This window comes from Hylobates moloch, unplaced genomic scaffold (assembly GCF_009828535.3).
Source record: "Hylobates moloch isolate HMO894 unplaced genomic scaffold, HMol_V3 SCAFFOLD_2, whole genome shotgun sequence".
Taxonomy (NCBI): Eukaryota; Metazoa; Chordata; class Mammalia; order Primates; family Hylobatidae; genus Hylobates; species Hylobates moloch.
The window spans coordinates 104,994,032-105,017,670 of NW_026652277.1; the positions used below are offsets into that span (position 1 = coordinate 104,994,032).

General features: G+C 40.3%; 1 protein-coding gene and 1 long non-coding RNA gene across 4 annotated transcripts in view; one reads left to right on the plus strand and one right to left on the minus strand.

Annotated features, from left to right (window-relative positions):
* Positions 1 to 9,731, minus strand: part of LOC131382844 (uncharacterized) — a 44,004-nt gene extending 34,273 nt beyond the window's left edge. The window contains exon 1 of the long non-coding RNA XR_009212418.1: positions 9,491 to 9,731. This is a non-coding gene — a long non-coding RNA (uncharacterized LOC131382844). The remainder of the gene's footprint in view (positions 1 to 9,490) is intronic.
* SMIM8 (small integral membrane protein 8) lies at positions 9,215 to 23,383 on the plus strand. 3 transcript variants are annotated; one of them, XR_009212417.1, is made up of 5 exons: positions 9,224 to 9,257; positions 11,323 to 11,343; positions 17,667 to 17,824; positions 20,972 to 21,193; positions 22,080 to 23,383. XR_009212417.1 is itself a non-coding variant. In XM_032154843.2 (4 exons), exons 3-4 carry the CDS (start codon positions 17,690 to 17,692, stop codon positions 21,128 to 21,130), a joined length of 294 nt encoding a protein of 97 aa, XP_032010734.1. In that variant the 5' UTR covers positions 9,215 to 9,257; positions 11,323 to 11,343; positions 17,667 to 17,689; the 3' UTR covers positions 21,131 to 21,630. The 3 variants fall into 3 exon arrangements, 2 of the variants coding, with proteins under 2 accessions (XP_032010734.1, XP_032010739.1); XM_032154843.2 differs by lacking the exon at positions 22,080 to 23,383 and having other exon boundaries at positions 9,215 to 9,257; positions 20,972 to 21,630; XM_032154848.2 differs by lacking the exons at positions 11,323 to 11,343; positions 22,080 to 23,383 and having other exon boundaries at positions 9,215 to 9,257; positions 20,972 to 21,630.
* The last annotated feature ends 256 nt before the right edge of the window (positions 23,384 to 23,639 follow it).

The window sequence follows — 23,639 nt, forward strand, 5'->3', positions numbered from 1 at the left end:
AGAGGGTTCCCCTATTTTCCCTCCTTTCTGGGAAGTAGGTTTGGGCAAGGGTAGAAAAGTAAGAAGAAGGGTGAGTTTAGGGGTTTGTGTTTTTATTTCAGTTATGGGATGAAGTTTATGAAGAAATAGGAGACCTGTGCCTCAGCACCTTGAGACAAGTTGTTTCTGTAACCCTGGGTGCTGTGGGAAGAAGCTACGGAATTTTTTAGGACATGGATAGAGGCTGTAGGCCCATCCTGACCAGTTCCACTTTCTTCCACTTGGCCCCCTTTGACATTATCTCACTCCCACCTCCATTCTGGGCAAGTGACCCCTCAGGGTCTATGGATTCGAAGCAATGGATTGGTTAACTTCACTTCACCATGGCACCCCACCTCCTTACTTAACATCTCCCTAGTCTACTCAACATTCCTTCAATTAATATTTCCGGAACTCTTTAATCTATCTGGGAATCCAGCTGTAACCAAAGCTTAACGCATTTAGGAATGGAGCTTGCATGGAGATCCGTGGCGCTTTCCTGGGGCATCCACGCCTTCACAGAACTGACATTCTAATGGAGAAGAGAAACAATAAAGAAATAAATCATATGATGTCAGGAAATGATAAACTTTTTTTAAGTAACTCAGGAATCTCTCTTGTGCACTCAGAGATGATAGCTCTCTCATGTGTACTCAGAGCAAAGATAGGCCCAGCTGTCTTTCCACTCTGGACCCCTCATTTAATTAGCCACCATTGGAAGAAGGCATCTCTTTTCCACAAAAACGTGGCAAAAGCACCACTCAGTGGAAAAGAGTTGTTTTGTGGATGCTGCTTTTCAGGAGCATATTCCCTTCCAACCCCTTGTGTGAAGTGGGCGTCTGCTGATTTCATCTTCCTAGCATCTGTTTCCCAACCCAAGTGGTGGGGAACTGCACCTCCACAATTACGATAATATGACCTTAACCCTGGCCTGTCCAGCAATGATATCTTTCCTCCTGTCCAAAGCAATTTGTCCTGAAAAAGGGCACATAACCCAAACAAGGCCAAAAGAGTTGTTCTATGAGATTTGATATATGGATGATAGGGAAGGCTTCCTTTCCACTTGGATGTATTTTAGCAGGATAGAAACCTGGAGCTGCCAGCAGGGATGTGCCCAATATATGAAATGAGTGTATTTAAGAAACAGAATAAACACCTGGTACGGTGGCTCACACCTGTAATCCCAGAACGTTGGGTGGCCAAGGCGGGTGGATCACCTGAGGTCAGGAGTTCAAGACCAGCCTGGCCAACATGGCGAAACCCCATCTCTAGTAAACATACCAAAAAAATTAGCAGGGCGTGGTGGGGCATGCCTGTAGTTACTATTGCTTGGGAGGCTGAGGCATGAGAATCGCTTGAACCTGGGAGGTGGAGGTTGCAGTGAGCCAAGATCGCACCACTGCACTCCAGCCTGGGCAACAGAGTAAGACTCTTATCTCAAAAAAAAAAAAAAAGAAAGAAAGAAACAGAATGGAGACATGAGACAAGACATTCCTGTTGACATGTTTGGATGTCCCATATCTCACTGCTGAAATCTGTTCCCTCCATAGACTTCCCATTACATACGGTAACATAACTCCTTTTGAACTTGAGTTAGTTTCAGTCAAGTTTCTGTCATTTGCAACTGAAATAACAGGCATGTGCTGAGTCTTCAAGACCCTATATTCAACAAATTCTCTCTTCAGCTTCTTCCTGCTCACCATCCCTTTAGGGGATCAGATTTGTTTTCAGCTGGCCAAGGAACAAGAAAACTTGCTGTTCTCTATTTCTTCTGTATACATGGGCTGATGCGCAAATATCTTCCCTCCCACTTAACCAAGAAAGAAATGATCTCCTTTCCTATCAACTCCTATGATACTCACTAGATATTTTGACTTGGGAAGGAGTAGAAGTTGCTGGATCCATGTGCGCAATCTCTGCAAGAGCTCAGGATTGCCCTGCTCTAGTCCCCTCCTCATAAAATTATTTCAGTTTCTTAGCCTTTTCTTTTTCTTGCATAGCTCCAGTTCTTCTCCAAAAGTCAGCTCCCAGAGAATATAGTTCCTACACACCAAACAGGGCTGAGCTATGGGAGTGATGCCTCCCCTGATTATTCTTGTGAAGGTTAAGTAGGAGTGAGGCAAAGGGCAGGTGTAGGAAAGAGCGTTCCATCAGGAAGTGTGAAGCCGAAGAGTGACATGATTAGATGTGTATTTTAGAAAGGAGGACAACAGCTTGTAGGGGAGCTTGGCTGGTGGCAAAGCCCCTGGGGCATTAATCTTCTTAATCATCTTGACTCCTTTGGCTTTCAAGACACTCCTCTTTTGATCTTCCTCACTCCATTCTGACCATTTCTTCTCAAACCCTTTCGTAGTCTCCTTCTGCTCTACTCATTCCCTAAACGTGGATGCATCTGAGCCTTCCTGGACTGGCCCCATCTGTTTCTCCAGTGCCATTTTCTCTCATGTTCCATTTTATTATCCATTCTTTAGCAATAAGAAACACACCACACCACACTATATGGCTTCATGCTTTGAGGTTTGTGTTCATTCTGTCTCCTCTGACCTGAAACATCCTTTCTAACTTCCTTGCCTTGCTTATCACTTTGATTGTGATTCTGGGCTCAGTCATCAGCCACATACCATCCTCTGTGGTATATCCAGGCCAAACAGCATATAATTCTCTGTGCTTCCATAGAACCTTATGCAAATCACTTCATATTGAAAGTATCTGGCTGGGCGTGGTGGCTCACGCCTGTAATCTCAGCACTTTGGGAGGCTGAGGTGGGCGAATCAGTTTAGATCAGGAGTTCAAGACCAGCCTGGCCAACATGGTGAGACCTTGTCTTTACTAAAAATACAAAAAAAAAAAAAAATTAGCTGGGCATGATGGCACACACCTATAATTCCAGATACTCAGGAGGCTGAGGTATAAGAATTGCTTGAGCCTGGGAGGCAGAGATTGCAGTGAGTTGAGATTGCAGCACTGTACTCTAGCCTGGGTGACAAAGCGAGACCCTGTCTCAAACAAACAAACAAACAACAAACAAACAAAACAAGAAGAAATTATCTGTTTTATATTTGTCTCCCTCACTAATCTTTTCCTTTTTTTTTTTTTTTTTTTTTTTTTTGAAGGTGTTTCCTTTTTGTTCAGCCTGGTAGGGAACTACGGGGTTAACTCCGCTCACTGCAACCTCTGCCTCCCCGGTTCAAGCAATTCTCCTGCCTCAGCCTCCCGAGTAGCTGGGATTACAGGCACGTGCCACATGCCCAGCTAATTTTTTATATTTTTAGTAGAAATGAGGTTTCATCATTTTAGTCAGGCTGGTCTTGAACTCCTGACCTCAGGTGATCTGCCCGCCTCAGCCTCCCAAAGTGCTGGGATTACAGGCGTGAGCCACGGTGGCCGGCCTCCCTCACTAATCTTTAAGAGTTTTAAGGGCAAAGATTATGTCTTAATCATCTTTGAATTCCTGGTGCCCAGGAAAGCATGTGGCACACTGAATGCACCACAAATTTTCCTGCTAACCTGAGCCTAACTACACTGATAATAAACCTATGCTTTTTTCAAAAGAAGAACAGTTAGAATTAAAATGTTTTCATCTCATATCACCGTTAAGGTACTTTAAGACTTTAAATAATATAGAATAAATTATTATTATTTCTAGTATTTCAAAATGTGAGAGAAGTAAATACAAAATGACCTGACATGAAAAGTATTAAAAACAGTTCTGCTAAAATTATATGGAAGAAAAAAAGTAATGAATTGTGATCCTCTAATAGTATCAGTTCCTCATTCTTTTTTTTTTTTTTTTTTACTAATTTAGATATCATACCATTTGATAGATTTCATTTTCTTCCCAGGTCAGACATTCCTGTGATGCCAGACAGCTATATAGTTTTCAAAAATAGCAAGATGTTTGTCCTTCTTACAAGCACCACTAGAAAACAGACCACTCCTTAAGCTACCAGGCAAATACTCTTTGATTCCAAGGAATTTACAATGGAGGGCATATTATCAGTTTCTATTGGCACCATAATTCTGCACAACAACGAACTGAACCTCAGTGTGGCAAACAAAAATACACATATTTAAGTTCATGAATCTGCAGAGTTCAGCTGATCTGGGCAGGCTTGACTGACCTCACTCAAGGCTTGCACACCTGTCTGGTCAATCTAGAGTGGCTTCAGTTGGAATGACTAGGATGACTTGGCTTTGCTCTGTATGTTTTTCATCTCCAGCAAGCTAGCTGGAGTATGTTTACCAGTTCAGGTGTTTGTCCAGCTTATTTTGTGTCACATTTGCTAATATCATATTAGCAAAAATAAATCACAACGGTGACCCCCCAGAGTCAGAGTGGGAGAGCATGGATAAAGGTGGGGACACAGGGAGGGGTGAAGAATTAGGAAGATTTTTTCAAATTACCACAACATGTTCAATTTTTTCATTTGTCAGCTAATAATTCATTCAAGGGAGTCAGATATCCTTGGCTCACATTGATCATATCAACTACTTTGGCTTGGCTTTCTGCTAGGAAAAAAATAAGCGCCAGCATTTATGTTATTATTTTTTTTAAAAAGACCTGCTTTTGACAAAATATCAGTAATGTATGATTTTTATTAAATATTGTCAGTCAACTATTCTTGCCTGAATTTTAAAAAGCACTAATGGCATCAGTGGTCCCTTGAGAAGGCTCCCAGACCACCAGTGTTGTTCCCAGAGCACACTTTGGGAACCCCAGATTAAAATAGACATCGTTGGTCCCTTTGAATGTGTTTTCTTTTTTTTTTTTTTTTCTTTTTTTTTTTTAGCTTTTTTTATTATTAATTTTTTTGCACACAAAAACAATAAACATTTTCTAATAATACATACAAACAAAAAGATGCGTATCAAACATATTAGGAAGGTTGCACATGGGAAGTCGGGGAATAGAAATGGGGGGTGGGAGTTAAAATAAATGAGAGAGGGACTTTATATGGATCAGTGATAATAACTCAATCCTCTATTTGACAAAGAAGAGGGAGAAGGAAGAGGAAGAAAAAGAAAGTGGGATAAAGGATCAGAAAGGGAGGAAAATAGAAAAAATTAGAGTATGACTCCAGGGTAGACCTGTTTTGTTGTCACTGAGTTGGTTGGTTAGTTTGTCTGTTGTATTTTTCATGTTTCGCCATGTTGGCCAGACTGGTCTCGAACTCCTAGCCCGAAGTGATCAACCCGCCTCGCCCCCCAGAGTGCCGGGACCACAGGCGTGAGCCACCACGTCCAGCCCCCACATTGCTTCTGGCCTCCGTGGTAGACCTCCGAGACGGAGCGGCCGGGCAGAGGCGCTCCTCACTTCCCAGACGGGGTGGCCAGGCAGAGACGCTCCTCACTTCTTCCCAGATGATAGGTGGCTGGGCAGAGGCGCTCCTCACTTCCCAGAAGATGGGTGGCCGGGCAGAGGCGCTCCTCACTTCCCAGAAGATGGGCGGCCGGGCAGAGGGGCTCCTCACTTCCCAGACGATGGGTGGCCGGGCAGAGGCGCTCCTCACTTCCCAGACGGGGCGGTCGGGCAGAGGCGCTCCTCACTTCCCAGACGATGAGTGGCCGGGCAGAGGCGCTCCTCCCTTCCCAGACGATGGGTGGCTGGGTAGAGGCGCTCCTCACTTCTTCCCGCACGGGGCGGCCGGGCAGAGGCGCTCCTCACTTCTTCCCGGACGGGGCGGCCGCATACAGATTAATCTTTGCTTTATGCAATGCCATCAAATACAAAATCTCCTGGAAAATTATTAAATATTGATGGCCCTGCTCAAAATGAAGATTACAAAAGCTGAATCAGATTGGCATCACTCTTCAAAGTAATTTCTTAAAAGCATCATACAATGGAATGAATTATAAACAAAAATGACTAAACATGTCATATCATTCACATTGTATTCATATCCATGAAATGGGCAAGGCCTTCAGGCTTTTCTCTGTTATCTTTACCTACAGCTTGTGCCCTTTTCTTACACATGCTTATGTTTCTTGTATTCTTTCATCTGATCACTTTCTATTGATCATGACAGTAAAAGTACTTTGTTTCCATAGTGATATTTGACATGTTACAGATTACTGAGAACCCTAAGGGATAAGAAAAAAGTTTGGGTCTGCTTAGGATGCAACATAATAATATTCTGTAGCCTTCCAGTTGTTTTTAGCTACTGCAGTAACAGCTTTTTAATTGAAATTTAACTTATTTTGTCAGAAGATTGCCTTGTAATACCAGATGTCAATGAACTTTTAAAAATTAAACCTCAAGCCAGGTATATACCTAAAAGAAAGGAAATCAACACATCAAAATATATCTGCTCTCCCATGTTTACTGCAGCACTATTCACAATAACCAAATTTAGATGCAATCTAAGTGTCCATCGACAGATAAATGGATAAAGAAAATGTGGTACATATACACAACGGAGTACTATTCAGCCATAAAAAACAATTTGCAACAACATAGATGGAACTGGAGGACATTATTTTCAGTGAAATAAGCCAGGCACAGAAAGACAAATTTTGCATGTTCTCACTTATTTGTGGGAGATAAAACTTAAAACAAAAGAACTCATGAAGATAGAGTAGAGTGATGGTTACCAGAGGCTAGGAAGAGTAGTGGGGGTGGGGGGAGTGGGAAATGGGGATTTTTAGTGGGTACAAAAGTATAGTTAGATAAAATGAATAAGATCTAGTATTTGATAGCACAACAGGGTGACTACAGTCAGCAATAGTTGATTGTACATTTAAAAATAACTAAGAGTATAATTGGAATGTTCATAACATAAATGATAAATGCTCGATGTGGTGGATACCCCATTTACCCTGATGTGATTATTATTCATTGTATGCTTGTACCAAAATATCTCATGTGCCCCATAAATGTATACACATAAATATTAAAAATTAAAAAAAATTAAACCTCAAATCAAATGTGAAGTTAATTTGGCTTGGGAGAACAAGTTTTAAATTTGAAACATATTTACCAAAGTTTTACATAAACCCATGCCAAAATATGGGTACCTTCTATTCCAACTATTCTGTTCATTTTAATATAACTTGTGTAAACCAGAAAGTCTATGAGATAGGTCTCAATCAATTTAGAGGTTTATTTCACCAATGTTAAGGACCATGGCCTGTAACACGGCCTCAGGCAGTCCTGAGAACATGTGCCCAAGGTGGTCGGGCTACAGCTTGATTTTATGTATTTTAGAGAAATGGAAGTTACAGGCAAAGACATATATAAATACATGTAAGGTATACATTGGTTTGGCCCATCTCAAAGCAGCGTGGGGGTGGGCTTCCAGGTCAAAGGTGAATTCAAAGATTTTTCACGTTTTCAATTAGTTGAAAGAGTTAAGCTCTGCCTGAAGATGTGAAGCCAGCTTGAGTTAAGGTAAGCGGGGGTGTTGTGGCAGCCAAGGTTCTCGTTATGTAGATAAAGCCTCCAGGTAGCTGGCTTCAAAGAATAGATGTGAACGTCTCTTATCAGACCTTAAAAGATGTCAGACTCTCTGAAAAAGACCTAGTAAGGGGCCAGGCATAGTGGCTCATGCCTGTAATCCCAGCACTTTGGGAGGCTGAGGTGGGTGGATTGCCTGAGGTCAGGAGTTCAAGACCAGCCTGACCAATATGGTGAAACTCTGTCTCTACTAAAAACACAAAAATTAGCTAGGCGTGGTGGCATACACCTGTAGTCCCAGCTACTCGGGAGGATGAGGCAGGAGAATTGCTTGAACCCAGGAGGTGGAGGTTGCAGTGAGCCGAGATCACGCCACTGCACTCCAGCCTGGGTGACAGAGTGACACTCCGACACTCCATCTCAAAAAAAAAAAAAAAAAAAAAGATCTAGTAAGGGAAAGAGATTCTCTATAGAATGTAAGTTTTCCCCAACAAGAGACAGCTTTGCAAGGCCATTTCAAAATATGTCAAATAAATATATTTTGGGGTAACATATTTTTATTTCTTTCAGGTCCCACTATGTGTCACGTGATATTATTCCAGAGTCAGGTTGGAATTTTCTTATTGCTACAGTATATTTTACCAGTCTTAAGATCTCCGTTTTAATGTTAATGCTGGTCAGTTGTGTCTAAACTCCAACGGGAGGAAGATATAATGAGGCATATCCAACCGCCCACCCCTTCCCATCAGGGCCTGAACTCATTTTTCAGGATTTCTTGAGATTACCTTGGCCAAGACAGAGGTCCATTCCTTTCGGGGGTGGGTGGGTGATGGTGGTGCTTAGAATTTTATTTTTGGTTTTTGTATTAGTCTCTTCTCACACTGCTAGAAATAACCATTTGAGGCTGGGTAACTTATAAAGAAAAGAGGTTTCATTAGCTCACATTTCTACAGGCTGTACAGGAGGTATGGCTCCAGAGGCCTCAGGAAACTTACAATCATGGTGGAAGAGGAAACAAGCACGTCTTACCATGGCGCAGGAGAGAGAGAGAAAGAGAGAGAGTGTGAAGGGGAAAGTGCTACACAGTCATAAACAAACAGATCTTCTGAGAACTCCATCATGGGCATGGCAAGGGGGAAGTCTGCCCCATGATTCAGTGACCTCTCACCAGGCCCCTCCTTCAACACAAGGGGGCTATTATTCCATATGAGATTTGGGTGGGGACACAGAGCCAAACCATATCAGTTTTCACGTGTATCCCAACAAACATAAACATCAGCAAAGTATGTGCAAACCAGCATCCCTATATCTATTCTTGTCTCAGCTGAACCTGCATACATCCTGCATCTTGGACTCTCAAGGCCCTAACGTAATGGCAGAGTATTAACTCTACACTTAAATGACCGTTCCCCTAAAGTAGGGGTAGGAGGAGATCAGATCTAGCTTTCTTTCCCAAATCAGAATGCTTTCCACTTTCATGAAATAAACATACTTCTAGGAGATGTCTCCTTTTATTTATACAAACATACACACCGAACTGGAAGGTAATTTGAAGTTGGGAGATGGAAAACTAAAGGTCAAAAAGGGAAGAAAGCAAAAACGTCCCTTGCACACTCCAGCCCACAGACCCCAAGGATGGGCGCGAGGTCCTCAGAACCGGAAGGGCTAGCGCTGGCTGGGTCCCTGCAGCCCCGCGCCGCTGCGCCGCAGCCTCCGGAAGACAGGGGACGCTGTTGCGCCGGGCCGGGCGCGCTCCGCCGCTCTCTCTAGCAGGCGGGGCGGTGAGGCGAGGGGGTGAAGCGAGGCGGGGCGTCTGGGGCGCGGAGAGGAGGTGACCCCGCGAAAGGTAAGCGGCGGCTTCGCTGGTGCTGAGTGGCTGGGCGCCGGCCTGGAGAGGAAGGGGCGGCGGCACCATCAAGCTCTCGTCTCTGCCCTTCCCGGCTGCCCTGCCGGCCTCCCTCCCAGGGAGGCAGCGTCCTCTCGGGCAGCCCAAATCTTTGCCTCTCCGTGGACTCCCTCTACCCGCACCCCAAGTCGGTGGAGCTCTCTGGCCCCACAGAGCCCATTTCCCGTACTCACCTTGCGGGCCCCAGACAGTCTGTTCGGTGCTTCATCCATGGACACCGTCACCCCGAGAACTCTCTCGTTTCCTGCAGTTTCTTAGTGTCCTGGCTCACGAGACTCATAGGGGAACATGGTGTTTTCAGGAGACGCCGCTTTTCTTTTGTCGTAGTGCGGACACTCGTGCTTTTTCAGCCCTGCAACACAATGTGTAGAACTGAACTGAATGCAGTTTCTTTTGGAGGCTTCCAGTGCGTCTGTCTTTGAGTAAGCCTTCGGCAGCAAACAGTAGTCCATGACACTGGGGGAAGCCAGATACGACTCAGATTGTCAGTCCTCAGGCTGTCGCCAGCAAAGCCTTTCCCCTTTTTTCAGGACAGTACTACATCCAAGAGGTGGAAGGATACTTTTGTTTTGTTTTGTTTGGGGTTGTGTTGTGTTGTGTTCAGAGTTTCGCTCTGTCGCCCGGGCTGGAGTGCAGTGGCGCGATCTCGGCTCACCGCAACCTTCACCTCCCAGGTTCAGGTGATTCTCCTGCCTCAGCCTCCCGAGGAGCTGGGATTACAGGCCCGCGCCACCACATCCGGCTAATTTTTGTATTTTTAGTAGAGATGGGGTTTCACCATATTGGACACGCTGGTTTCAAACTCCTGACCTCAAGCGATCCACCCGCTTCGGCCTCCCGGAGTGCTGGGATTACAGGCGTGAGCCACCCAGCCCGGCAGGAAAGATACTTTTTTAGAAAGTATATTTTACCTTAAAAACAACATATATATAATCAATTTTTAAAACTTAAGTGATTATAATTTTTTTCTTAAATATTGTAATATACATGCAAAGGCCTTTTATCAAGAGTAAGATGGGGTGAGGTGGTGAAATATTGGTGGGCTGGAAATTGGGAGACCTAGGTGATCGCACCCTCCTGGTAAAGACATCTCCTTGGGTCTGGGTTTCTCAGAAAGGAGTTTAGAAGGGGGAGTTAGACTAAATGGTGAGTATGAAAGTAGCTACCATTGATTGAACATCTGCATCCTTTAAAATATGTCATCTTAATTAATGCACACATTTAGTACCTATCTATGCAATAGATAGTATTGCCCCTTTTATAAGGGAGAATCAGAGAAAATGATTCCCCTTTATAAAGGGGAAAATGAGAATCAGAGTTGTCACTTAAAGACACAGCTTATAAGTAGCAAGGTGAGAATCTGAGGTTATGCCGTGTTTCCCCTCAAGCCATGAAGTCCTCTGATTCTATCCCAAACTTGTTTAAACTAATTTAAATTATTTTTAAGGTTTTTCTGCCCCAAACTTCAGGTTCGTTTCTTAAGTATTAAGATAATGTGGCATGTGAAACTATAAAAAAGTGTATTATACTTTCATTAAAATATTTTGCCCATTTTATAATTCTCTGTCTTTTAAAGGAAAGGCTTTCATTATTAATAAGGTTCCTGCTCGTTAACGTTTTATGATTCTGGTCATTTTGTTTTGTCTTCTATTGAGGTGCTTATTTCTAAAATGTATATTTGAAGATTAAGTGTTTCTCTTAAAGTAATTCTTATATTCTTTATATCTTAGTCTAATTTGCATGTACAATATATTAATAGGTAGTCATGTATTCTGGAATAACTCCCTGAGCAAGAATTTTACTAAAGGAGGGAAAATCATTAAAAAATGACTAGTCCTGACTCTCGGTGTAGGACCATCTGTACAGCCTCTCACATTGTGTGTTATTAATTTCAGGGGCTTACTATTCTTACGTTTTGAGATGTAAATGACTCTCATGGAGTTGGGTAAATGGGCAGTCCTTTATCTTTGCTTCTTCCTTTTTCCATTGCACGCTTCCCTCACAGGAGGATGGACAGAAGAAAAAGGTAAAGAACATTTTACCAGGGAGAAACAAATGAAGTAAATACCCCTTAGTTTAGACCTTTTTTACAGGCAGCTGTGAAATGTTCTACTCTCCTCTATTTTTTTTTTTAAGAAAAGATAAATAACAGTTTCTTAATCATGCATAGAAAAGGGAACAAGAAGTGAGTGATGGAAAAATGAAGAAGAAATAAGAGTGGGGCAGATTGCACAGCCAGGGGTGCCTGATTAATTATTTTGCAGGTAGGCCCGCACACAAATTAATCACAAAATTACTTAGCCAAGAGCAGTGTAATGCCAGGTTCCCAGCATCCCTGCTAATCTGTGTGTATGTATGTTTTATGTCATTACTGTTTTAACACAGTAAATGAGGTTTTTAAATCCAGCTTAAAAATAAATAGATCTTCAAAGTGATAATAACTAGAGATTGGTCAATATCATATGTAAGTAAATGAGTGACAGCTGCAGTGGAAACAAAAAGAGAAGAAGGTGGAGAAACTAGTGGGAAGACTAAGAAAGTTCTGATGGAAGTGTGCTAGACATTAACTGGTTTTGTCTTAGGTGAGTGGTAACGTCAGAGTAAGTTATTGCCATGCCTTGACCTTATGATTAGTTCTGCAGCTTTTAAAATTGGAACTTGTATTAGTTTTGTACTTGAAAATAGCTAGTCAACTTAAACTTCAGGATTAAAAGTTTACTTGTTAAAATACAGATTTGTTTTCCCCAAAACAATTTACACATCTGTGAAGAAATGACGAAGGTTTTGCATTCTACCTGTTTTATTTATTCAACTGGCACATCTTGAATTTATTCTTCAGCCAGACTTGTACAGCTCTGTGGGCTGGCACGTGAACAAATACAGAAGAATTTTCTCATATGTAGAAAAGGATTTTTTTTGTTGTTCTTATTGTTTTTAAAATAGTTACATATAACAAATTCTTGGCTGCTAAGACCCTTTCTGGTCTCAGTAATCTGAATTTTTTTTTAACAAAGTATAGATGGTTGTTAAAAAGTCTTAGTTTGATAGATGGTGTAAATAAGTTCATGCAATTTTGGGAGAACTGTTGTATCATCAGTGACTGTGGCTCATAAAGGAGAAGCAGCAATAAAACTGAGCTGTTTTATCCCACTTCTAATAAAAGAATGATAAATAATAGAAAATGTTACTCTCATACTTTCCAGAAAGTGTCAATAACAGTGGAAATTGTGGTATATTAAATCTTTTAAAATATACATGTGAGTTTCCAGTCAAAATATTCTTTGTCATTTCTAGCAAAGAGTTTAACATAAACAGTGAATTATTAAGGTAAATGTGAGTGTCTGGGAGTTGCAATATAACAAATACTACCCTGATTATTTTATTGATTCATTATAAAGGAAATATAGGTTCTGCTAAGGAAAAAAAGGAGATCAAGCAATCTTACATCTAAAATTAAGTCATCACAATTAGTGTTAGAATGCTATATAACTATATAGTTTTTTACAGACATATTTCATATAGGTTGAATTTCATAACACTCAGCATCACTGCATCCGTTTAATTTTAAAATAGTGACATTTTTGTTAGCTGTAATTAGTCTTTCTCCCCGTCTCCTCCCCCCCCATATATATATATAAAAATAACAGCAGATCCCTTGTGAATAGATTAATGCCCTCCCTGAGGGGATGATTAACCCACTCCACACCTGAAGTCCAAAATTATATACAGTATATAATTTTATATACCCCAGGAGTAGAGTAATAATAATATATAATGTAAATTGTATATTACCATACATTATTAATATATAATATGTTAAGTTACATATATTATAATTAATATATAATTATATGTAACGTAAGTTTATATAATTTTGGACATCAGGTGTGGAGTGAGTTCATCATCCTCAATTCCTGGCACATTATCATCCACACAAAGTATATGTAATAAACTATGCTCTGAGGACCCTTCTGTGCTCTGCAATATGAACTTCTATACCCATCGTTTCCATTACCTTGTTTTTCTTCCCAATGAACAACTTTAATCTGTTTTCTATAGGCTAGCTTTGTTTTAAATACACACAGCTGTTTTCCAATAATAAATGGAAAAATGCTGTTTATGTCAGTTTCTGGTTACAATGACTTTCACCTTTGTATATTTGCTTTTTCAGGCCTTTTTAGTATTTTTATCTAATGCCTCAGTTTCATGTAGTGGCACACTCTGAGGCCGAGATTCAGCCCTAACAACATGGCCGTGGGCTAACTATTTTCTTCCTAATGTTCCTTATAGGTTTGGCTGTTGACAGACTATAATACTACTTCCACTTTAATGACTGCTTCATTTTGCATTTTCTTTTCCTATCTTAGCCCATTTGTGTTGCTGTAAAGGAATACTGAGACTGGGCAGTTTTCCTTTACAGCAACTGAGACTGGAAGAAAAGAAATTTATTTGGTTCATGGTTCTGCAGGCTGTACAGGAAGCATGGTGTCAGCATCTGTTTCTGGTGAGTGGCTCAGGTTGCCTCCACTCATGGTAGAAGGTGATGGTGATCTGGCATGTGCAGAGATCACATGGTAAGAGAGAGGAAGCAAGAAAGAGAGGGGAGGTGCTAGGCTCTTTTTAACAACCAGTTCTCCAGGGGACTAATAGAGTGAGAACTCACTTGCTCCCCACCCTCCCCCAGGGAGGGTATTAATCTATTCATGAGGGATCCACCCCCATGACCCAAACACCTCCCACTAGGCCTCACCTCCGACATTGGATGTCAGATTTCAACGTGAGGTTTGGGAGACAAATATCCAAACTATAGCACCCACATTTATAGTCAAACAAGTTTTTAGCGCAGGGAGAAACATCACTGACACCTGGTATAGGCACCTGGTGGCCAACATTTGTTACTTAAATTCTAAATACCTTTATAAACACCATCATGGCTAAGAGAAGAAAAATGAAACACCAGCACTTCTCATTAGAAGAAAAAAATGATGGTAGTGGAAGCAGTAGATTGCTGCCACAACAAAGGAGAAATAGCAAAGGAATTTAACACCACTACCCCAACATTGTTCACATTTTTGAAAGATTGAGCCAAGATTGAAGAGAAAGTTTAAAAAGGGACTCTGGGACTAAAGCAAAAGTGAATGCGAGGTCCCTTTTATCACTGTTTTTGCATGATATCAGGTTCGTGCAAGAAAGGGGCATGTAACTGTGCTGTAGAAAGCATTGGATTTTTGCCAACCTTAGGAATTGCGTTAGTCTCTTCTTGCGTCACTATAAAGAAATACCTGATGCTGGGTAATTTATAAAGCAAAGAGGTTTAATTGGCTCACGGTTCAGCAGGCTGTACAGGAAGCATGGTGCCAGCATCTGCCCCTGGTGAGGGCTTCAGGAAGCTTTCAGTTGTGGTGGAAGATTAAGTGGGAGCAGGCATGTCACATGGTGAGACAGGAAGCAAGAGGGAGGGGGAAGAAGTGTCACACTTAAACAACCAGATCTCACATGAACTCATAGAGTAAGAACTCGCTCATTACCACAAGAATGGCACCAAGCCATTCATGAGGGATCTGCTCCCATGATCCAAATGCCTCCCACCAGGCTCCACCTTCAACACTGGGGATTACAATTCAGCTTGAGATTTAGAGGGGACAAACATCCAGAGCTTATCAGGCATGGTGAGTTTCAAGCAAGTGCGGGCTGCCTGAACAAACTTCAGGCATATTCTGGAATTGTTTCACAAGTTGCCTGTAGTGAAGAAAACAGTTTCAGTAGAGAAAATTACTAACTTACATGCAGGAGAAATTTAAAAACAAAAATTGCTGGTTACAGCTTCAATGGCTTTTTTGTTTGTTTGTTTGTTTGCTTTTGGATACAGGGTCTAGCTATGTTGCCCAGGCTGGTCTTAGACTCCTGGGTTCAAGCAGTCCTTCTACCTCTTCCTCCCAAAATAGTGGGATTACAGGTGTGAGCCACCCTGCCCAGCCTGAATGGTGTTTTAAATGAAACAGGTGTTCTTGTTACCTTATCATATGCTTCCTGCCAAAGGTAGACTTTGCAAAGGAAATAAACAGATTGATGATTGGTGTATTCTACTGTAATGCATTCTGGAACAATTGTCTTTGGCAAGTCAGCTCTCAGTGCTTCAGAAATGTTCCCCTGTGATTACCAAGCCAATACACATGCCTGAATAATGAGAAATGTGTTACTGAATGGCTGATAAAGATTGACAAGGGAATGCAAGGAGCAATACACAGTATGCTCTTGCCAATAGACAATTGCTCTGCCCACAACATACTCCCACACTTGGATCATGTAGGGGTTGAGTTTTTCCCATTGAACTACACAGCCATTCTGCAGCCATTGGATCAGGGTACAGTTGGCAGAGTGAAAGCTCACCTCTGAAAGCAGTTGTTGGAATAACTCTTTCTAAATGTAGAGGATGAAGAGAAAAATGGAGAAAAAAACATGAATAAGCCATTGACATGATTGCAGAGACTTGGTGATCTATAAAGTTATCTGTAATCATGAAATGTTAGCAAAACACAGGCATGATTCCTGTGGAATCCCCTGAGGTCCTCCTGTAAGAAGACTGCAACCAAATGTGGTGTTTGAACCAATCTAGCACTCAACTGCTACTGTCATTGATGTCTCAAACCAGTTTGATTTTGAAGACTGTGTGGCTACAGATAGCAATTTAACTATTTCCCAAGTTACCAAATCCTGAAGTTGCTACAGGAGTGCTAATTGATGTAAAAATTGAACCAGAAGGCCATGGTGATAACGATGAAGAAGGCAACAATGATGATCATGATATGCATGAGGAATAAGTGATGGAACCAGCAACAGTGAACATTTCTGAAGCCTTTGCAAGTGTAGAAAGTGCTTAGAACATTCCTTTTTCTTCAAGCAGATGTTCCTCTTGAGGTGCATACCCAATTAAGTGATATAGATGAACATTCAGTGATTACTGCAACACAAAGTGTTATGAAAAGCCAAGCTCCTTGTTTTTTCCTTAACTACGAAGTTGTGAAAATATTGATTTTATAAATTCTATAAAATAGTAAGCTTAATGAATACTTATACTGGCCAGGTGTGGTAGCTCATGCCTGTAATCCCAGCACTTTGGGAGGCAGAAGCAGGTTTGCTTTGTTTCCAGGAGTTTGAGACCAGTCTGGGCAACATGGCGAGACCCTGTCCCTACCAAAAAAAAAAAAAAAAAAAAAGCCAGGTGTGGTGCATGCCTGTAGTCCTAGCTACCTGGGAGGTTGAGGTGGGAGGATCACTTGAGCCCAGGTGTTTGAGGCTGCAGACTGCAGTGAGCTATGATCATACCACTGCACGTGCATTACAGTCTAGGCAATCGAGTAAGACTGTCTCAAAAAAAAAAAAAAAACTTGTGCAAACAAAGCCCCAGCGTGTGTTTAAATATGAATGTTTGGCTCTTAACTTTTATTTTATAACATTTACTGTACAGTGATTGCAGCATTTCCCGCAAATAATTTTACTATATTGTCATTTATGTCCATCTTTGGAAGCTTTCTTTCTCTACCTCCCCTCTTTCAACCCTCACCTCCCATCCCAGCATTAGATGGCAGAGATGATAAAATAAGCTTTTGCCTAGTAATACCTAGAAGAGAAAAATACTCCCAAAGTGCTGACATTTCAGCTAGGAAAACAAGAAAACAAAAGACACACTTGGATTCAATAGGATAGATTTAGAGTAGCTAAGATAAAAAAGGATATTCAGATTAAGGAGATAGCAGGGCATGTCCTACCCAGAAAGTTGCTGATTGGCAAAGGAGGAGTAAGTACAAACAACTCCTTATCCTTACTGCTTGAGAAAATTAGTTCATGTGTGGGCTAGTGGAGGAAGACAGAGGAGCAGTGGGGGAAACTGGCCAGGAGTGAATCTGTAGAAGATAATGAGCAAAGGAATGCTGGTCCTTCCCTCAGGGTGGTGTTCTGGAGGGGCTGTTGAAAGGTGAGGAGGAGTGAAAACAAGGAAGTAAAGAAAGGAACGGATAACCTACTGGCCTCACCTACTCTTAGTCCTGATTTCATATGATACAACGTGACTCAGACTAACAATTCTCCAGTCTTCTATAAAAGTAGGAAAACAACCTTTGCCCACCACTTTTATTTTGAGATGAAAATTAAAATAATGAACAAAATTACCAAATAAAAGTTAAAGCACCATTTACAAAGTGCATTATACAAAGTAATAAGATAACTGACAATCACATTTGGTATGTATCTGGGTTGGAATTCAAAGAAAGAATTTAAGAATTACTTTTTAAAGAAATTTATCAGAGAAGCACAATTATGAAGGGAAAAAATATATTACTTTGTTTTTAGATAGTAAATCATCATTGATCAAGATGTCTTCAGCACCTGAGCCTCCAACAGTCAAAAAGGAACCACCCAAAGAGAAAGACTTTCAAAGCCCGGGGCTCAGAGGGGCGCGCACAACAACCTTATTTCGTGCTGTGAATCCAGAGCTCTTCATTAAACCTGTAAGAAATACATCCAGGATAAGACTTGATGTTTAATCCACCCAGACTCTCAGAAAGTTCTAATTTTCTTGTAATTGATTTTATCATGGAAATTTTATGTTGACAAGTAAGACCTCTCTGTGAATAAAAGCAGGTGGAAGGACGACTTTAAATGCTGTTTCACATATAAATACACATATAAACATAAATATTTTAAGGGCATTTGAGAGTTATAATGAAAAATGGTTGCCCTTTAATGGATTGGCTTCTCAAACTATCTAAAGTACCATTTTAATAGTTGCATTAATTTGAAGACAACTTTTGTTGTTTGATCAGGTACTGTTAGGTAAATAAGACCTTCCATTTAAGCAAGGAAACTAAAATGAAAATCTGACCATTCTTAACATACTGCAATTCTAGCCTCTAGGTAATATTTTTATCTAAGCAATATTACAGTTACTTTGTGAAAAATTCCAAAACATTTGATTTGATGAAATTCATTTATTTATTAGAAGTTCTGTCACCCAGGCTGTAGTGCATTAGTACAATCATAGCTCACTGCAGCTTCAAACCCCTGGGCTCAAGGGATCCTCACACCTCAGCCTCCTGAGTGGCTGGGACTACAGGTGCACACCTTCATGCCTGGCTCATTTTTAAAATTTTTTGTAGAGATGGTGTCTCAGTATATTGCCCAAGCTGGTTTTGAACTCCTGGCCTTAAGTGATTCTCCCACCTCAGCCTCCCAAATTGTTGGGATTACAGGCATGAGCCACCACGCCTGGCTGAGTTTATTTTTAAATAAATGTAGATTCTATTTTAAAATAAATATAAAATAAAATTAAAATGTGATAAATATTTAAGTGTGTTGAATCTGATTAGAATTTTAGTAACATAGTTACCAGTGTAAACTGTTTTAAAGTTAAATAGATCAACTTAATCAGATCATTAAATCAAGGTAAAATATTTTAAAAGCTTTGAACTAATGTGTTCTTGTAATTGCTAAAAGCATTTCAAGAATTGTAAATTTAAACTGCTCTGAGTCGGTGTCCTTTCTTAGGTGTTCATCTAAGTGAAAAAGTTTGACCCTTATTTTGAAATAGAAATGTCACCTAAAGGAAGAAACTGAGGCAAATTAATATAGGTAGGGAGTTTATTTGGGCCAAGGTTGAGGACTGCAACCTGGGAAACACTTCAGAGTAACCTTGGGAAACACTCTGGAGAGCAAAGGAGAGGCTGGAGTTTTTTGGTTTGTTTTTTTTTTTAGTTTTTAGTTTATTTTATTTTTTAATTTTATTATTATACTTTAAGTTTTAGGGTACATGTGCACAACGTGCAGGTTTGTTACATATGTATCCATGTGCCATGTTGGTGTGCTGCACCCATTAACTCGTCATTTAGCATTAGGTATATCTCCTAATGCTATCCCTCCCCCCTCCCCCCACCCCACAACAGTCCCCGGAGTGTGATGTTCCCCTTCCTGTATCCATGTGTTCTCATTGTTCAATTCCCACCTGTGAGTGAGAACATGAGGCTGGAGTTTTTAAGAAAAAAGATGAATCAGGAGAGGAGGCAAGTACAAAAGTTGCTTTTCAGTAATTTTCATTGGTTTGCAGAAATGACATTGATGAGTAATTGACTGTACATTGTTGAACTACAGAGTATGAGTTATAATGTCTAGTGGATGGCATTGTAAGGTTAATATATAGCTATTGGTGGTGTCAGTCCAGAGCCCACATAGCAAGGGTTTCAAAATTATTACTTAGCTCAAAACATGACTATTATCTCATTCCAGTGCCTCTCTGGGCCTGATAATTTAAAGGGGGCTCAGTTAAAGAGTTTCTTTTATTTCTCAGTAGTGGTACAGCAGGTATGGTGACAGAAGCAGAAACTATTATTTGTATCACTACTGTGCATTTACATTGACCTAAGAAAGGCCAATTCATTGAGTGTAAATATGCAAAGAAAAGAGTCTAAGGTACAGCTTGAGGAGTAACAAAGTTAATAGACAAAATAGTTTTCTGGAGTTGTGAACATCTTTCCTGTATGTAAAAGCTTTTTTTTTTTTTTTTTTGGCTGGGCATCATGACTTATGTCTGCAATCCCAGTACTTTGGGAGGCTGAGGTAGAGGGATCTCTTGAGGCCAGGAGTTCAACATACCAAGACTGTATCTCTACAAAAAAATTTAAAATTAGTCTGGCCACAGTGGCTCACGCCAAGGTGGGAGGATCACTTGAAGTCAGGAGTTTGAAACCAGCTGGCCAACATGGTGAAACCCCGTATTTATTAAAAATACAAGAAAAGTAGCCAGGCATGGTGCTGCACACCTGTAGTCCCAGCTTGAGAGGTTGAGGCAGGAAAATCACTTGAGCCCAGGAGTTTGAGAGCTGCAGTGAGCTATGATTGCACCACTGCACTCCAGCCTAGGCAACAGAGTGAGATCCTGTCTCTTAACAACAACACAGCTTGTGTGTGTGTGTGTGTGTGTGTGTGTGTGTGTGTGTGTGTGTGTGTGTGTGTTAACCTGAAAGCATCACTTTGCCTCTTAGGGTCTTGGATTGTCCAAGAGTAAATCAAGGTTAACAGCATAATAGCTGTTCCAATCACTAAATTTCTTGAGGTAATGGAGTAGGTTCCCAGCGAAGAGTGTATACATCATCATCATTTCTGTGCCTAATATATGAGGTTTTTTGCCAGTTATTCATGACTTGGGCAAGAAGAATAGCATGTGTACTTCATTCCTCACTTCCTAATAAAATGAACTAATTTGAGGTTTGCAAATGGAGAGACTTGGGCCCAGAACCCAGGAAGTTAAGCAACTCCTCCACTTCACACAGATATCATTGAAAACTCCGGGTGCCAGACCAATTTTCCTGCCCCACTCCTTTCCCAGCTGTCACCTTCCTGAGAGTAGAGGTCTGAGATGTCCAGGGTGTAGATGGGAGAAAGACTAGAGAGGAGAAGCAAGAGTCTTCTGTAATCTCTAGATAATCAGTAGTTTAGCTAATTGAATAAAGAACTGAATAAATGATTTTAATTGAAATATTGCCACGGTAATGCTAGTGTTGTAATAAAGATGTGGCATGTCAGGAGGAAAGTGCAACCGATATTTGGGTCTCCTCAAATTGTTAGTCTTACTAAAGCTTTATCATTTTTTTTTTCTTTGACAGAACAAACCTGTAATGGCTTTCGGAATGGTAACTCTTTCACTTTGCGTGGCATATATTGGTTACCTACATGCAACACAAGAGAATAAAAAGGACTTCTATGAAGCTATTGATAGTGAGGGGCACAGTTATATGAGGCGGAAAACATCCAAATGGGATTAGTAGTGCTGGTTACTGCAGATGGACCTTTATTAAGGGTTCTGAAATCTTCAAATGAAAGACCTTGTGAGTGTAGAGTATCATGTTTCTTGTTCTAGAACATGCTAATGGAGAGAGAAGATAGCAGTTGCAACCAGACAACTGTCGTAAATTTTGTCCTTTCACAGCTTCAGCCATTATCTCATTCTTTTTCCACAGAGCGAGCGTCATAATATTTTTCTTTCCTTACCTCTTATAAAAGTGCCATGAGAATGGAAGTTGTTTTTGTTAATTATTAAATTCTGTATAATAAAAGTACCAATGCTGTTAAATTTGCATGATGTTTTAAATATTTTAAGGTGAATTATGCCGGCGCAGCTGTCGTGAAAGTTTACTTGTGTTTTGCTACTTGCAAAGGAAATGTTCATGTTTTCCCTGGCATAGAACCTATATTTTTAAAGAAAGATAAATAGAAATTTTAAAGCCTGAAGTCAATATTAAAAATATGAGATATGAGAAACTGAGTTGGCTCTGACAAGTAGTTTTTCTAGTGTCACAAATGGTTCATATATTTCAGTTTCTATTTTAGCTATATTTGGGGCAGAATTTTATTTTAATGGAAAAGATCCTTCCACTCAGCTATTAAAATAAGGATTAAGAATATCCCAGAGTAATTGGAGTTTTTCTTTAAAAAAAAAAAAAAAGTATGTTTTACTGAGGTATGATGATTTTGACAACTACATGTTATCTATTTTAGTTTTTGTTTATGTTAATTAATTTTGTTTATGTTAATTTATGTTACAGTAATGTTATAAACATAAGACCAAGTGTTCTTATAGTTATTTAAAAACTACAACTACTCAATAGATAAGGAATAGATAAGGTCTCCTTATTGTACCAGGTTTACCTTACATACTTTTTTTTCTTTTGAAGTTTATATGCCAGCAGGCCTTTTTGTTTTTTTTCTTTTCAGAATGTTTCTTATTCTCTGAAGCATCAGCATTTTGAAGTGTCTTTTATGGAAGTGGGGACAGAAATGGGGGTAAAAATGAGTGTAAACAAAGCCCAGCCCCACGGTCAGCACCCACTGGAGGCGAGCAGCAGAATGAATGGCCTTGGTTGTCCTGGCACCTGGCCCAGGGGCCTAGGACAGAGGTCAATGCTAGGCCCCTGTGTCTGGCCAGATTCTGCCTTATAGAATTCAAATCTTTCTCACAAGGGTTCTGGACCTGCTTCATTTCTAGATATACACCTAATTCTCCAAATCATTGTAATTGGGCCTCAGTAGTAAATCTCACCTCTGAAGTCTTGCTTCAGTCGCTATTAATATTACCAAGTAATAATAACAGCACAGGCAGAGTTTATCATAATGTTATTTTTAATTTGTCATACTTTATTGTGGTTTTGTAAGGTACATGACAATGTAATTGTGTGTGATTTGTAGGTATTATAGAACTTAGCTAATTGAATTTACATGGAACTAAATAAAATCTTTACTACTGAGCCCCAAATATTTATTTGCTATGCCTCTCTGTGTAATGTACTTCATATAGTTTAAAATGCACTTCAGTGATACAAAATCCCTTTTAAAGACTGTCTTTTGTTTTTTGGTTTCCCTGTGTATTTTGGCTATCACGAAACTAGGGTTCTTCTGTTTTTAATTTACGCATTTAATGACACATTGCCATCTTTTAGAATTTTTTACTATTCAACAGAATAAGTCGATGTTTGGTGGCAGAGGAGATATTAGTTGCGTGAACTGTCAAGAGATTGCAGTGCAGGAGGGCAACAGAAACTGTACAAGGTACAGACTTTAGTCATGTAAGATCTATGTGAATGAACCAAAGTAACTAGAGTCAGTCAAACACAAAGCTGTGAAAAGTGGTGTGAGGAAAGAATCATACTGAATTTTAGGAACAAGTACCTGACTATGATACTTTTTACAGAGTGGCTACAAGTTGTAGGACAGTCCTTGTGTGTGCTGAGCGTCGACAGCTGCCTGGCTATGTGTTGATGTTTTCATCCTTTCTCTGTTGAATGAGGGTATAACCATCAAAAATAAAATACCTTTCAAATAGTCCAAAGATTCTCAACATTGAACTTCACCTGATCCAATCCTGTCAGTTTATGGTTAAGACAATAGGCTGAGAATGGCTAAGGGATTTATCAAAGATCATGGAGATTCTCAGTCAGGACTAGAACCTGTATCTTCTTGCTCTAAAGTCTAGGGATCTTTTCGCCATACTATACCACCTTCTATGTGTAATGTGCACATAATAATAAAGCAGCCACATTAGCCCTTAAAAATCAGAAGTTTAGATTTTAAGTAGAGAAACACTCCTGTACTTTAAACAGAATTATGTGAAGGACTGTTAACTGCCACCTCCCTCAAAAGACCATCAGAACAATCTGATGATCAAACAAAACTAAGCTTATTAAGTCTACTGCACTAAGGGGAAATACCACTTTTACAAAGTTAGCTGTATTTAAGAATGGGATGATCAGGGGAAGATGTTAAAGTGTTTTGAAGTCT